This window comes from Rhamphochromis sp. 'chilingali' (assembly GCF_963969265.1).
Source record: "Rhamphochromis sp. 'chilingali' genome assembly, chromosome: 2".
NCBI lineage: Eukaryota > Metazoa > Chordata > Actinopteri > Cichliformes > Cichlidae > Rhamphochromis > Rhamphochromis sp. 'chilingali'.
Window position 1 is genome coordinate 28,788,908 of NC_137930.1, and position 15,497 is coordinate 28,804,404.

The window sequence follows — 15,497 nt, forward strand, 5'->3', positions numbered from 1 at the left end:
CTCAAAATGCAGCTTTATTGCTGACAGGTGACAAACGAAAGCAGTGATACCAAAGCAATACAAAACTAAACTAAACTACACTGGGAAAAGCTAATTGTAACATATACCAGAAGACACGGGGAGAACCACGCACAGCATGAGGGAGAACGCGACGCCGAACAGAGGGAGACGCAGACAGAAATACACAGAGGGTTAACGAGGAAAGTGGGAACACACGGGGAACACAGCTGACACAGATAACCATAACGAGACAGGGCGGGGTGAACATAACACTGACGGGAGACGGGCAGAGTCAAACAGGAAGTACGGAGGTTCAGACAGGAGGAGAGAGAGCACGGGGAAAACACAGACATAACGGGCTGGGGAAACATGGAATAAAACATAAGGAGAGACGAGGGCTCACAGATACACAGAGGGGCACACAGGGGGTAAAAGCCACGAAGGGAAAACACTTAGGGAACAACACAACAGGGCAACTCAGGAAACATGGCCTAAATAGGGAACAAAATACAAACATACAAGAAAACTAAGAATACTGGGCCAACATGGCCCAGGACCATGACATAAATCCTGTTTCAGTGGCACTGATGAATCCTATGTTAGCACTCCACAGAATTTCTGGGCACTTTTATGTCACTGTTATTTTAATTTTGTAACTGTTTATTGTTTACTGTTATTTTGTAACTGTTTATGTGTGAAATCCTTTGTGTCCCTGCTGCAGTCAATTAATCATCTTAAAGCTTCTGCTTTTATTAGATACTTTAAAAACATCTTAAGAAAATGTGTTTATTGGTGCATGTGATTAGACTATAAGCCAAAGAACAGATCATACAAAGGTACTGTGTTGGTGTTACAAAGAAATGGTTACTGATAGTATGGTATCAATAATGATTTAGCTTTGCATGCATATAAGAAAAGAAATTAATGACATTTTTATTGGAACAAAAATAAGTTTTTATCGCCTCATAAAAAACAAAACAAAACATATGTGTGTGGAGAAGTTAGAGATGAAAGCTAATGATTCAGTAAACTATTCCAGGTTTTTAGGTACCAAAACTTTGATTTATGGTTTATGGTGAAAAATATAAAAACACACAACTTTAAGTTTCATATCCACGATAAGAATTCTGAATGTAATAATCCAGGTTTATAATTGCTGATCAAATTCAATATTTAACAGTGTGAGTCATCAGTGTCATTGTCTAGTTTTGGTCAGGTGTAGTGTGAACCTTGTTAATCTCTACCTTTCTTCAGATAAGTCCAACCTGCTAGTGTGTAGAAGCAATCAAGGGGCCGAGATGCCCATATCTCCCACGCTCCACAAACACAACATCAGCCAGATGGTCTTTCACAAGATTCGAAAGGAGGATCTCATCATCGTAAGTAAACCTTCTCTGGCTCCTAACTTCAGCCTCTCCTTTGACATGAAAACGCCAGGATTGCACATGCTGTTTCTCAAACACACTGGAAATACCAAACAGTGTTGAAAGTCCTCTTTTCTTTCTCCTGAAGAGATATAATTTAGATTTAAGACTTCTGAACAAGGCAAGGCAAGGCAAGTTTATTTGTATAGCACAATTCAACAACAAGGTGATTCAAAGTGCTTTACAGAGACATTAGAAACAAGAACAAATAAAAAGCATGATTTAAAATTGATTAAAACAAGCAAATAAACTAACTAACTAATTAACAAACAAACAAACAAACAAACAACAGTATATAAAATCAAAACAGATAAAATCAGAACAGTAGATAAAATCAGTAGTTAAATGTAAGTTTTGAAATTTAAGCTTAAAGTGTGGATTTGGTGCTTTATTCAAATGCAGCTGAGAACAGGTGAGTCTTCAACCTGGATTTAAATAAACTGAGTGTTTCAGCTGATCTGAGGCTTTCTGGGAGTTTGTTCCAGATATAAGGAGCATAAAAGCTGAATGCAGCTTCTCCGTGTCTGGTTCTGACTCTGGGAACTGATAAAAGACCGGATCCAGATGACCTGAGGGATCTGGATGGTTCATACTGGGTCAGGAGGTCATTGATGTATTTTGGTCCTAAACCATTCAGAGCTTTATAGACCAGCATCAGAACTTTAAAGTCTATCCTCTGACGGACAGGCAGCCAGTGTAAGGACCTCAGAGCTGGACTGATGTGGTCCACTTTTTTGGTCTTAGTGAGGACTCGAGCAGCAGAGTTCTGAATGAGCTGTAGTTGTCTGACTGATTTTTTAGGTAGACCTGTAAAGATGCTGTTACAGTAATCAAGCCTACTAAAGATGAATGCATGGACTAGTTTTTCCAGGTCCTGTTGAGACAGCAGATCTTTTATCCTTGATATATTCTTGAGGTGATAGTAAGCTGACTTTGTTATTGTCTTAATGTGTTTTTCTAAGTTTAGGTCTGCATCCATCACTACACCCAAATTTCTCGCCTGGTTTGTGGTTTTTAGATGTATAGATTGAAGTTCTCTGGTGACCTGTAATCGTTTTTCTTTGGCGCCAAAGACTATTACCTCAGTTTTGTTTTTGTTTAGCTGGAGAAAATTGTGGCACAACCAGTCATTGATTTCCTCAATGCATTTACCAAGAGCCTGTACAGGGCCTCGGTCTCCTGGTGACATTGTGATATATATTTGTGTGTCATCTGCATAGCTGTGATAGTTTATTTTGTTGTTGTTTATAATCTCGTATTTTAAAGGCTGGAGCCTTTGTGAATGTAAACTTGAGTGAGAACACCAGAGGCAAGAGAACTGTTGTGGGATCCGCCAGGATGCTAGATACGGTTAACAAAAAGACTCAATCTGCTGTCTCTGTTTTTATTTTATTTGAGCATTTAAAGTTTTGTTGGACAGAACTGTCATAGGAAAACCTCACGACTACAGGCTGTTTATTTAGCCAAGCTTTAACTGTCAGATAGATGACTCTCTGATATACCAAAGGGTCTATGGATCCAAAACACTCCTCCTGCAGTATTGTGCTTGTGTTTGTGCTGATGTGCTGGGCAGTGCATTTGATTAGCAGCACCTGACTGCTAACCTCTTATTTCCTATGAAACTAAGTTGTGTGCTTAGTTTTTAGGGCTGTATAAACTGAATGTATTTTTTGACTTTCTGATTTGCACTTGATGTTTTTATTAAGTTAGTTAAGAGCTTTGCTAGCAGACCGCTTGAAACCCCAAAAGATTACTCTATCTTTCATTACAGAAGAAAAATATTATGTTCTGACAATTTGCCTGGAAATGATAAGGCCTGATGATATTGCCAATATATCTGATCTTCAATAAATCGGATCCAGGTGGTCGATAACGTTTAACTGCCTGGGTCACAGCTCAGCCAGACGACCATAATATTTCATTTAGTTCCCAGGATGAATGTGTGGAGGCTTGGAAATGTATTGATATAGTTCGTGACTCTTCACTTCAGAGAATCCAGAAGATCTCAGCTTTAACTACGAATAAAAAAAGGCAGGAGTAAAGATTTGGATAAACATCTGTGGCAACTTTGAGTTTTCATTAAGAAATGCTAAAGGAATTGGCTCTGATGGATGTTAAAAGTCAAAGTTTGTCATCTTTTTTGTTTCATGCGTCTTACTTTGGATGATAAACTATGTATTTGTCTGTAGTTTTGAGAATACTGCTCTAAACAAAAAACCCTGCATTTCGCTGTATGGGCTGTTTTGGTTGCATGACTGTATGACTCCTGCTATTCAAGCTAATATATTTTGAGGAGTTTATGAGGAGAGGACATTGCCTAGGGAACTGTTTAGAGTCAACTAAACAATGTGGTTTTTTTCAATAAACCAATAAAACTGTGTTTCAGAAAGAGAGTCTGGGTCAAGGAACGTTCACCAAGATCTTTTGCGGTGTGAGGAAGGAGCTTGGAGACTATGGGGAGACACATCAGATGGACGTTGTTATTAAGATTCTGGACAAGGCACATCGCAGCTATTCAGAGGTTAGCTTCTTAAGGAAGAATTTAGGTGACTGTTAATCTTATTGATTACTCATGTTCATGGACTCAAATTTAAATTCTCTTCTCTCATTTTTTTCCTTGCAGTCATTTTTTGAAGCTGCAAGCATAATGAGCCAGCTCTCCCACAAACACTTACTTCTCACTTATGGCGTGTGTGTTTGTGCAGATGAAAGTAAGTGTACAACACAAGCACAACCTTTACTGGATGGTTTAAGATATTTAAGATGTAGACAAAATGAGCAGCAACACACTAATTATACCAGTCATGTGGTAGGTCCACGAGGAATAGGCTCCCAAAATAGAAAAAGAGACCATTCACACATTAAACGAGCACCAAATAATGTCAAACTGTGTTCCTGTGGGCAGCTGAGACGATCAAACAGAGAGGGCAGAAGGTTTCTGACCCTTCGTTCAGACTGGATTAAGCCCTTGGGATCAACAGGTCACTAAGGGGCCACTGTAGTCTTTAAAGCAGCACACACGTGAAGTAGTGTATCTGGGAGCTGTTGTCAAAGTCTTTCTTCTTTTACATGTAATGGATGCAAAAAGTCAAGTGTGTGCATGTGGGCTGAGGGAAGTGTTTAAGTGAAGAAATGTCCGTTCAGTTTTATGAAATATATATAAACACCCCAAAATCACTACAAGAGGTAATCTCTGAGAATTTTACATGGTAACAGGGGAAGACTTCTGGGTAAGCACATGTGTATTACTACTCAACACAATCTTCAGTGAACCACAAACTGGTTAATTTAGTGCTTCATTTCATAGAGCTTTGTTGAAAAGATTTTCTTCATGGATAGAAGTAAATAAACAGATGAGTAAGTGAAACGATCTAATCTCAATCTCCCGGTCAGACATGATGGTGCAGGAGTACGGTAAATTTGGTTCACTGGACACTTACCTGAAGAAGAACAAAGGCTGTGTTAACATCACCTGGAAGCTGGAAGTGGCCAAACAGCTGTCCTGGGCTATGCACTATCTGGTAAGACTTACCAACTTAATGCTGTGTGACCCATACAGATTTCTTTTTAAATGTAAAGATTATGGACACATTTACACATTTTGAAATGAAGGGAAAAAAGAAACCAACATGGAAATGAACCTTTCATTGGGACTTTCCTAATGCTACGTTGATATTTATGTTGTCCCTATTGTAACTGAACACAGGAGGATAAAAACGTCATTCATGGGAATGTTTGTGCCAAGAATGTCCTTCTGATTCGAGAGGAGGATCGGAAAACAGGCAGTCTTCCATTCATCAAGCTCAGTGACCCCGGTATCAGCATCACCGTGCTGCCCAGAGAAGGTGAGAACGCCGACATCGCGGTCCCGAGGCTTGCACCTCACACCTGTGTGATGTTGGAATGATGTTCACTGCATGGTTTTTCCTTGGTGTGATTGTCAGAGATACCTACGAGGACATAATTTAGTCACCTTTTGCTTCCCTTTTCTTCATCTTTGGTCTGCATTTCCAACATTTAGTATTTTCCTGCATCTCTTTACATGTCTGACCTGCAGTGCTAGTGGAGCGTATCCCATGGGTGCCTCCTGAGTGCATTGAAAACCCTCAAAACCTGAGTTTAGCTACAGACAAGTGGAGCTTTGGGACCACGCTTTGGGAGATCTGCAGCGGAGGAGACAAACCTCTCAGCACACTGGACAGCTCAAAGGTCCAAAAAAACCAAACATGCATTGATACATTTTGTAAAATATTTAACTTTGGTTTTGAGACATAATTAGATAAACGGGTTCATTAGAGCGGCTTAGATTTGAACTAATTAGCTGTACAGATGTGAGGCTGGTCAGTCTGTTACAAAAAAGATACATTTATATTCCTGAACATGTGAAACTCACTAATTTCTTTTGTGAAAAGACAGGTTTAAAATGTTAAACTTTTAAAAACATGTCTTCTTTTCCAAGACAAGAACAATCAGGTACTTAATTTTGTTCTTTCCTGTTCTGTAGAAAAACTTGTTCTATGAGGACAGACACCAGCTGCCGGCTCCTAAATGGACAGAGCTGGCCAATCTGATAAACAGCTGTATGGACTATGAGCCTTTACACCGGCCCTCCTTCAGAACAATAATCCGAGATCTCAACAGTCTCTTCACACCAGGTAGGAACATGAATGGAGTCATGTGTGTCAGAGAAAGACCACCATGCATCACTCCAGCACGCTCGTTATTTCACCCAGATGTTGTTGAAAGTGACACGGCCGTTTGTTGCAGACTATGAGCTGCTGGTGGAGAGTGACATGGTGCCCAACAGAGCACGAGGTTTCGGCTTCCCGTGGGCCTCTGAGAACCAAGATCCGTCACAGTTCGAGGAGCGGCACCTCATTTTTCTCAAGCAGCTGGGCAAAGTGAGACATGCTCTATGTACACATCACTTATTTTTAGAGTTTGACTACTGTAATTTCCGCACTATAAGGCTCACTTAAAGTCCTTTAATTTTCTTAAAAATTGGCAGTGCACCTTATGTGTGAATTCTGGTTGTGCTTACTGACCTCAAACCGATTTTTTGTGGTACACAGTGCGCAGAAATCTGTCAAAAATCTATTAGTACAACATTTTTTATTTTTGTTAGTCCTTTATTTATCCAGGTAAAAAAAATCTCATTGAGATTAAAAATCTCAGTTCCAAGAGAGACCTAGCATCATGGCAAAAAAAGTCAAAATACACATACCACATAAATATATAACATTTAAAACAAATACAATATCCCATACCAACATACCAACTTTGTTAAGCCATGAAGGCGCACGGCTTAATGGCTTGCCGGAGCATTACGGCTACCGTAGTCAGGAGTCTCGTAGAGTAATCTGGGTCCAAAACTCCATCCCTTCAGGTCCCAAAGTCAAACGAACACTGCGGCATCACTGAGAGTTAAACACTGTCTAAATTCTTTCATCTTTAATAAAATGATCACCTGAGGTGTAACGATTAAGTTTAACATCAAGGCATCCATGAAAACAGAATTTATTAAATTTAATGGCGTTAGAAGTTAGCAGGATGTTAGCTCACTAGTTTCCACCTAAATATGATATAGCATGTTCTGACTGAGATTTCTGAAAGAATTAAAAGGTACAGCTCTGCTATCACTTCCAACATAAATGAAGACAGGAAACTAAACAGCAGTGACGTTTGTAGGGTTACTGAAATTGGACTAGCTGGTATATAATGATGTGCTACGTGATCACTAGCGACACAGCTATGTTAGCATAACATAAACACAGTGAAGCTAGAGGATGAATGCTAACTTTTTTCCACTCGATAAAAGCTAACTTGAGGATTCCTGATGGTTAGCGACAAATGCAATCGCATGGCATGATGCTATAAACGGACCAAACTTCAGTCAGGAGAACAACAGAGATTATCCATCCGCAATACGAGGTTAGTCATTAATATACTGCAACAACATGGGAATAGAGCAGCTGCGAGAGAATTCAACATTAATGAATCAATGGTACAGAAGTGGAGGAAGCAAGAAGAATGAGTTGAGTGAAGTTTGACTTACCTGACTGAAAAATACAGTAACTTTTTCATGTCATTAGAAATGTAATGTATATAAACAAAATCATTTCTAAACAGCTTTTATAGTCAATTATTATTTTTCCACCGGCTCATCATTTCCTTGTTTCCATTGGTGAAGATCCAAAAATACTATTATGTGCTAATTATTTATTATAAATGGAAATGATAGCATTTCTCTTTTAAAATGTGTTTTTCTTGTCTGTTTCATCTCACACTTCAGGGGAACTTTGGCAGTGTGGAGATGTGCAGGTACGACCCGCTGCAGGACAGCACAGGGGAGGTGGTGGCTGTGAAGAAACTCCAGCACAGTACAGCTGAGCACCTCAGGGACTTTGAGCGGGAAATTGAGATCCTTAAATCACTTCAGCATGAAAACATTGTCAAATACAAGGGAGTGTGCTACAGTGCAGGTATGAGCACATTGTTTGATCTCTATGGTGCTGTGAAACATTAAGTAACCACTTTCTGATTTCTTAGATTTTATTCGTCACACTTAAATGTTTCAGATCATCCAACAAATGTAAATATTAGACAAAGATAACCGTGCACTCTTGGAGTAATTTTGATAAGTATGACAGTCCTGGCGAGGTCCACCACTGATCCATTTCAACATCGATAGACGTCAGTGGTTTTGTTTCGTAGCTGTTTTTAAGGGACGTGTTGCTTTTTGAGCTGTTTCAGCCAACCTCAATTCATCTTCTCAGTGTTCCAAAAGATGTGGTTATTTAATTAATTAATAAATATTTCCACACAGGACCTGGTACTGTTGGATAGCTTTTCTTCCATAATCATTGAAATCATTATTTAAAAGCTGCTTTTTGTCTTTACTCAGGTTATTGTTGTGTAATATCAAAAAGTGTTTGATCATGTGGTTTTTTAAGTTTGACAAATATTGTAGGCAAAAACTTAAAGAAATCAGCCGTGTGCTTTTTCACATTACTGTGCACTTGAACTTGTATTGCTCGTCATCTCCTATGACTTGGATAAACTGGATTACAGTAAAAACATTAAATGCTGTTGGTCCTATTTCAGCTTATAATTAAAGTTAGTAAATGTTGCTGTTTTGGTATAAAATATTGTTTCTTTTGTATATTTATGTTATGTAATTTTCCTTAATAATGTCAAGACGAGAGATTCACTTTTTTCTTTTTTTTCTCTTTTATTTAATGCAAACTTCCGTGAGCTGCTTGTTTCTTGATTTAATATTCCCACCCCGGCACATTTTCTAATGCATTATGCTGTTTTCCACACATTTGCTGCCTGGGGCGTCAGTGACCATGCCCAATGAAACAAATAAATCTGAATTAGCTCAGAAAACCCACTTTAGGCGAGGCCTCCGCTCCACCGCTCACATCGTATTCTCTTTCTCTAGTAGCGAACTCAACTCCCTTTTTTCTGCAGGACGAAGAAACCTACGGTTGATCATGGAATATCTCCCCTATGGCAGTTTGAGAGATTATCTCATCAAACACAAGGACAGATTTGATTCCAAGAAACTGTTGCACTACGCGTCACAGATTTGCAAGGTAACACAGTGCTATACAGAGATTCTTGCAAAACGCTTCTTCACAGTTCTTCTCGGAGCTGCTGCAAAATATATGCATTTGGTGTAACACATGAATTCCTTCCAGGGAATGGACTACCTTGGCACTAAGCGTTACATTCACAGAGATCTGGCCACAAGAAATATTCTGGTGGAGAGCGAGATGAGGGTTAAGATCGGTGACTTTGGTCTGACCAAGGTGCTTCCTCAGGACAAAGACTACTACACTGTCAGAGAGCCTGGGGAAAGCCCCATCTTCTGGTGAGGACCACGCTTAATCCTATCTTAATATCTTTTGCTTTTACTAGCTGTTACTTCCTTTCTTTAAATACTCTAACAGTTGTGAGATTTAAAAATTCGCAATTAAGTAAAATCATGATCCACACGGAGGCAAAGATTAGAACTCGTTTTTATGCATCCACTTTAAATGGTCTTCGGTCAGAACTTCATCTCCGTTTGATTGCGTTTAATAGACAGCTGTGTTTTTAAAAAATGTTTTTATGGATGTGACTTTCCGATCTGCCTTAATTGAACATAGTTTTTTTCCCGATAACTACCAGCTGGGGGCGACGCAGAATCAAGTCTGATTGTATAGAACTCTATGAGAAAACAACACTACTGCTCCTCCTGTATGACCTCAATAAACATTTTGCTCGTGGTTTAATGGTCTTTATTTAAAGTTTAACATCATATTGTGATATTAACTTTGGAAATTAACTGGAGTAAAAGACAAGATCAGAGAATCTCTATGGTTTGGCTACTTTTTGATTGGTTTGAGCTTTTGATTTGAGCCTGCAGTGTCCTCGGTTTCTGTTTCTAGCAACATCAAGTTGAGGCTTTAAATTTGGTATAATGTCCGTCTTTTATATGCAATCTGTGTATGGATTGCGTTATATATATGCTTGAGTCTTGAATGTGCTGCGGTGTCTTGCAGGTACGCTCCTGAGTCGCTGACAGAGAGCAAGTTCTCTGTGGCTTCAGACGTCTGGAGTTTTGGGGTCGTCCTCTATGAACTCTTCACTTACAGCGACAAGAACTGCAGCCCACCAGTGGTACTGTGTTTTTTTTTCTAGTTCTGCTAAGTGTTTCCCTCATTTTACTTTTAATTTCTTGGTCACTTGTCTCAATTGCTCAGTTGATTTGGAAAACAACTCACTGTAATTAGGCTGCAGCGTGGCTTAAAGAATCAGTTGATTGAGCACTCCTCTCTGCGTGATGTACTCAAAAACAGGAACCACTTCATTTTTCTTTCATGTTATTTGAAACATACTGCTTCTTCTTAACCAGACCAAATGAATTTTCTTCTGTTTTAGGTCTTTATGAATAAAATGGGCAATGAGAAGCAGGGCCAGATGATTGTCTACCATTTGATTGACCTCCTGAGAAATGGCTATAGGCTGCCTGCTCCTGATAAGTGTCCTACACAGGTCTGTTACTTTCTTCACCATAAGCTGCTCATTGTTTTGGTAAAATGTCTTGTGGTTCAAAGACAACAGAGATATAACTTGCTTATGATGTTTAACAACGTGAGTCTCACATAAGAAATTCATGTGGAGTAAAGAACCTATTAAACATAGTCCTCAGTGATCCTGAGAGGATTAAGATCAGCTAAGATGAAAATCATATATCTCAACAACACTGAACTAACCCAGATGACCGTGTAAAATGAAGCTTTGAGTAAGATGCACACACAGTTTAGCTTGTGTTCAACAGCCATTTTATTAGATACACATTGCTGGTAGTGTGTTGGAGCTTTTAGCTTCCATAGCTCACCCCTAAAACTGCTGGGTTCTTACAGAAGGCTTCATTAGTAACACTTAATCTCTTTTGTTTTCTTAGAACTGTGTAAATAATGCTGTCCTGATGCCTCCCCAGATTCACAAGATTATGATGGAGTGCTGGAGCAATGACCCTAAACTGCGGCCTACTTTCAAGACATTAATCCATAGTGTGGAGACTGTACGAGATAGCGAAGAAAGATGAGGAGCATCGATCCGTGAACCTTTGACCTTTAGGCGTTGACTCGCGTGAGTCAGTCCTCTCCGACCTGAGCAAAACAACAAAGCATCTGATTTACTGCAGTTTGGAGTTGAAGTGATGGTAAATGGTAAATGGCCTGTATTTGTATAGCGCTTTTACTAGTCCCCCCCCTAGGGACCCAAAGCACTTTACACACCCAGTCATCCACCCATTCACACACTGGTGGAGGCAAGCTACAGTTGTAGCCACAGCTGCTCTGGGGCAGACTGACAGAAGCGAGGCTGCCTATAAGTGATGTCAGTCTTCTTCCTATGGTCGCATGAAGTATTCACATGAACTGATGAATGAGTACACTACACTTCGGGTGCTTTCAGGAAGATTTCACCCTGGGACCAATTGTTTTCTTTGATGTGTTTGCACGTGTTGCGTTTTAAACGTCGAGAGAGGCGATAAAAAGTTTCAGTGTGATAGTCAGTATTTTTTCCAAGAATGTGAAAAGAACAAGCACCAACAAGCAGCAGTTACTGTGTACCTTTAAAGATGTAAAATAAGCAGGAAAGTCTTTTTTTGCATAAGCAAAGAGACTATGAGGGAACAAAGGCTCTGCAGTCTTCACATCACTGGGCGTAAATCACCAGAGCTGAACCCCAGTGCACGTGCTCATGAGCAGCTCTACTTGAATGAGCAGATTTCTTCCTGCCGATGCCCATATCGATTTTTTTTAGGGTTTTTATCCATGTCTGTAAGGACGGGACCCGCCATCGCGATCTTTACGAGATTTCTGCTTCTACAGTGGAAGTGACAGTTTTGAATGTGTCTGTGCTGAGAACCTGTGAGGTGACTGAAGGAATGAGCCGCCTCCTTGTTTATAAGGGGCAGGTTATGCTATTTCATTGAGGTCAGAGTTAAAATTTCACAAGGCATTGGGAAAAAACCCGCAAACTATCATAAACTCAGTGTAATTTTTGTTTCAGTGAAAAGCAGCCATTACTTTGTGAAACCTTTATTAATAAACAGTTGTGTTTTAATAATAGGGTATGAAGTTTTAAGCTTGTGCAGTTTGTAGATATGTAAAGTGATGTAAAGTTGATTTTTTTTGCACCTGGAGGGAAAGTAATGATGGGAAGTGCCTTTATTTTCTGCAGGAGACTTGTTGCCAGTCGTGCTTTTTATTAGGAAAACTGATTCGATTTTGTGGTCACGTCTTCGTTTTATACTTCGACACCTATTTAAAGATCCAGCTTGTGTGTTACATGATTTCTTTTTAGGTTTAAGACTGTCGGTGAATGTTTGTGGAAGACAGACTCTTTTCTCTTTGTTTTTAATCCCAAATGCTCTCTTTTCAAGTCGTTTTCTGGTGTGAAACTCAAATAAATGTATTATTAGCAATGAGACAGTGTACACTTTAAATGTGTGTGCGTTCTCCTGTGTTTTAACCTCCTATTAGGCACCCTGAATATTTCTTTCATGATACTTGACGATTGTCAGTTTATTCTGTTTTTGTTTTTTTTAAATTGCAAAACATTTGGGAGTTATCTTTTTCCATACCAGTATTATTGTGATGTATGTATATCAAATATGATTCCTCTGTGAAGTGTGTATCATTTTGTATCCAAAGATTTTCATAAAAAGCTCCAAAAATTCAACTGGTGTTTCTTTTTCCTTATTTGTTTTTAATTGTAGTTTGTTTCAGACAGGGTTAAGAAAAAGCTGCCATTTAAACTGTGCTCTGCTGGTTTACATGTGAATATCTGAAGATGTGAAGTTTATATATGTAAGGTGTTTGTGCTTTTTTAGTAGACAAGTCATACAGTAGCCGTAGCTCCATCTAAGAGCGTTTTTTAATGTGAAGTTAATGTGTAAACTCCATGATTGCCAGCAAGAGTTGAGATATTTTTATGTTTATTTTATTGAGGCTGAATGGGTTTAGGTGGGTGCAACAGTGTTAAAAGGACAAAAACCCTGCTCCTGTGGAGTATTATCCTCGGGCTGTTTAGAGAAAATCATCAGGGTGTTTTAATGCTGTGAACAAGGCCAGCAATAAGTTCCCGGCCTCCTAAATGACATTAATGTACAATACTGTCCAGTGTTAGTATGAATGCATTTCATGAATGTGGTCTGAGAGTCGACAGGCCAAAATATAGACAGAAAAAAATCTGATGCTGCTCAATATGTCATATATTACAGTATTTAAAATTTATTGACAAAGATAACATATAATACGTACAGATGGATTAAACAAAGGAGAGAGGAGAATGAAGACGATGTGAAGCTGGGGGAATGTTTTTCTTGTACACTACAGCACGAGTGGGAACAGCTTAATCAACACCAGACGTTTTCTGTACACTGTCCATTACTGCTCATCATAATGGCTCCATGATCGAGCTCGTGCCATCACCCACCCACCCTGCTTCCTGCCTCAGCACAAGCGTCCAATATCATTCTTGGTGCAGCCCTGGTTACAGCACATCCCTGCCACACCAAGTGAAAAGTTCCTCTTCTTCTTGCTTGGTAGGATCCAGTCAGCTGAACCCGGGGTCCCGTCTTGCTCACCTGCAGCTGTGGACAGATGGGAGTCCCCCAGAGGGGCGGGAAGACTCAGCGGTGGCTGCTGCTGCTGTCTGTCACCTGTGGACCCGTAAAGAGCCAAGAGGTCTGCCAGGGAGTAAGAGGAGGCAGTGCGGAGAGGAGAGTGGTTTTCTGCGAGGTCTGCATCACGTTGCCAGGTGTGCTGGCTCTCCTCCACTTTAACATCAGGGAGGGAACTCCATGGGAACAGATCTAGAGATAGAAAAAAAAAAAGATCAGCGACCTCAAATGCAATCAGGAAATTAGTGCAGGAAAGTGTACTGTAGGCCAGAAAAGACAAAGAAAATAGGAGAATAATGGAGAGTATTCACTAAAAGGAGCCGACTGTGGTGCTGAACTGTCGTGCTATACATGTATCAGGCATCATCAACTAATGAAAACAGCCTGAACTCATTCCAAAGTGCCATAGGTCAAAATTTAACAGGAAGTCTTTCACAGTCCTCCACCTGTGGAGCATCTTTGGTCTTAATGATAAATAAATACCTCACACTCTTCACAGATCTCCACCATTCACTGTAGTTTTAAACACGTCTGCATACATTTAATTAGTGCACACAAATGAAACAATTAGTGAAAGTGTAGCAGCATTAACTCACCCAAGTCTCCCTCCGTGGACCGTCTCCACCGGGAGCCACCACAGGTGAAGATGACCGCTCTGATGAACTCTCTCCCACACAGTTTCACCCCATAGTCCCTCGGTACGATCAGTCTGTTCATCACATCAGCATTCTCACAGCTGCACATGCTGCCAACACACACCACAGCCACGGCGAGAGTCAGTCTCCAGAGCATTGCTCACCTGTCCTGAAATTAAACTGCCTGGTTTGAGGTGCACAGGTGGGAGTCAGCTGGGCTCCGGTCTGATGTGTGCTGCAGATCCCGCTCGCTTCCTTGTTTCTCTGTCAGGAATATGCTCTTGCAGACTCTCAAACTGGGAAAGCTGCTTCTATCAGTCTGCTTTGTGTTCTTTTCTTCTTCGCTCTTTGGGAGTGGACCTTATATAGCCCTAGACACTAGTTCACCCAACAACCTGCCTCCCTTCCTCTCACACGCGTCATCGTCTTTCGGATTGATGACGATGACGTACGTGGAGTTATTTCTCTTGTGCAGTAATATCAAGTTTGAGTATGCACTCATTACTCACACATTATTACAGAAGACAAATGTTTAACATAGGCAGCAATTATTATCGGAAAACTTTATAAAAGCACTGAAAACATTTGGTGTCTTGTAAGATTGTAAGTGCTTTAGGCTGATACTAACATAATTAAAAAACAAAACAAAACGAGGTAGGTTATTGACTTTGCAGCATTGCATTCAGGGGGTACCTTTGCTGCAAGAGAGAAACTGAGATACTGAAGTCCTTTAAATATCTTTTACCGAATTCACGGCTATTTTGTTTGTTTTACTTTATTTGTATACAATACAGAAAACAGGACAAGTTAAAATAAACAAGATAAAAATGACAGATATTGAATTTAAAGCTTAGATTTTTTTAAACTTCCACTCTATGCTACTGTTTCTTTTTCTGCCTTCCCTAAAAATATCATAAAAAACACATTTAATGGGTTGTAATTACCATCTTCATTTATTGATTTTTATTTTTTCTTTCTTTTTCATACTTAATGTTAATTAACGGGTTAGATCTCTAAATCATCACAAATAGTGGTGTCGAGGCGATGTTTGATTTTACTTGGGCTCATCTTTAATTTAAATCTGATTATATTTGGTTTTTCTGGTTATGGATGCATTTACGCTGTCATTCAGTACTAGCAGCTAGAGATTTCATTTACCATTTCTATTATGGAAATGTGATTTAACCTGGATGCAAACACTGATGTGAATAAAACATATGAGAAAAGCTTATTTATTACAGCTAAGAGTAAATC

General features: G+C 39.6%; 2 protein-coding genes across 2 annotated transcripts in view; one reads left to right on the forward strand and one right to left on the reverse strand.

The window, feature by feature from the left end:
- The window catches only part of LOC308385347 (tyrosine-protein kinase JAK2-like), a 43,597-nt gene extending 30,947 nt beyond the window's left edge, over nucleotides 1–12,650 (forward strand). Inside the window, exons 11-24 of the mRNA XM_080864204.1 lie at nucleotides 1,255–1,379; nucleotides 3,811–3,945; nucleotides 4,048–4,135; nucleotides 4,818–4,945; nucleotides 5,131–5,269; nucleotides 5,482–5,633; nucleotides 5,929–6,079; nucleotides 6,192–6,325; nucleotides 7,717–7,906; nucleotides 8,898–9,022; nucleotides 9,128–9,300; nucleotides 9,974–10,091; nucleotides 10,353–10,466; nucleotides 10,915–12,650. Coding sequence (XP_080720330.1) covers nucleotides 1,255–1,379; nucleotides 3,811–3,945; nucleotides 4,048–4,135; nucleotides 4,818–4,945; nucleotides 5,131–5,269; nucleotides 5,482–5,633; nucleotides 5,929–6,079; nucleotides 6,192–6,325; nucleotides 7,717–7,906; nucleotides 8,898–9,022; nucleotides 9,128–9,300; nucleotides 9,974–10,091; nucleotides 10,353–10,466; nucleotides 10,915–11,022 — 1,880 coding nt within the window. The 3' untranslated portion in view covers nucleotides 11,023–12,650. The remainder of the gene's footprint in view (nucleotides 1–1,254; nucleotides 1,380–3,810; nucleotides 3,946–4,047; nucleotides 4,136–4,817; nucleotides 4,946–5,130; nucleotides 5,270–5,481; nucleotides 5,634–5,928; nucleotides 6,080–6,191; nucleotides 6,326–7,716; nucleotides 7,907–8,897; nucleotides 9,023–9,127; nucleotides 9,301–9,973; nucleotides 10,092–10,352; nucleotides 10,467–10,914) is intronic.
- A 788-nt stretch (nucleotides 12,651–13,438) lies between these two features.
- rln1 (relaxin 1) lies at nucleotides 13,439–14,400 on the reverse strand (the record flags this gene model as incomplete). Its single annotated transcript, XM_080874858.1, has 2 exons — nucleotides 13,439–13,800; nucleotides 14,205–14,400. The coding sequence occupies 2 exons, from the start codon at nucleotides 14,398–14,400 to the stop codon at nucleotides 13,439–13,441; spliced, it is 558 nt and encodes a 185-aa protein (XP_080730984.1).
- Nucleotides 14,401–15,497: the final 1,097 nt, after the last annotated feature.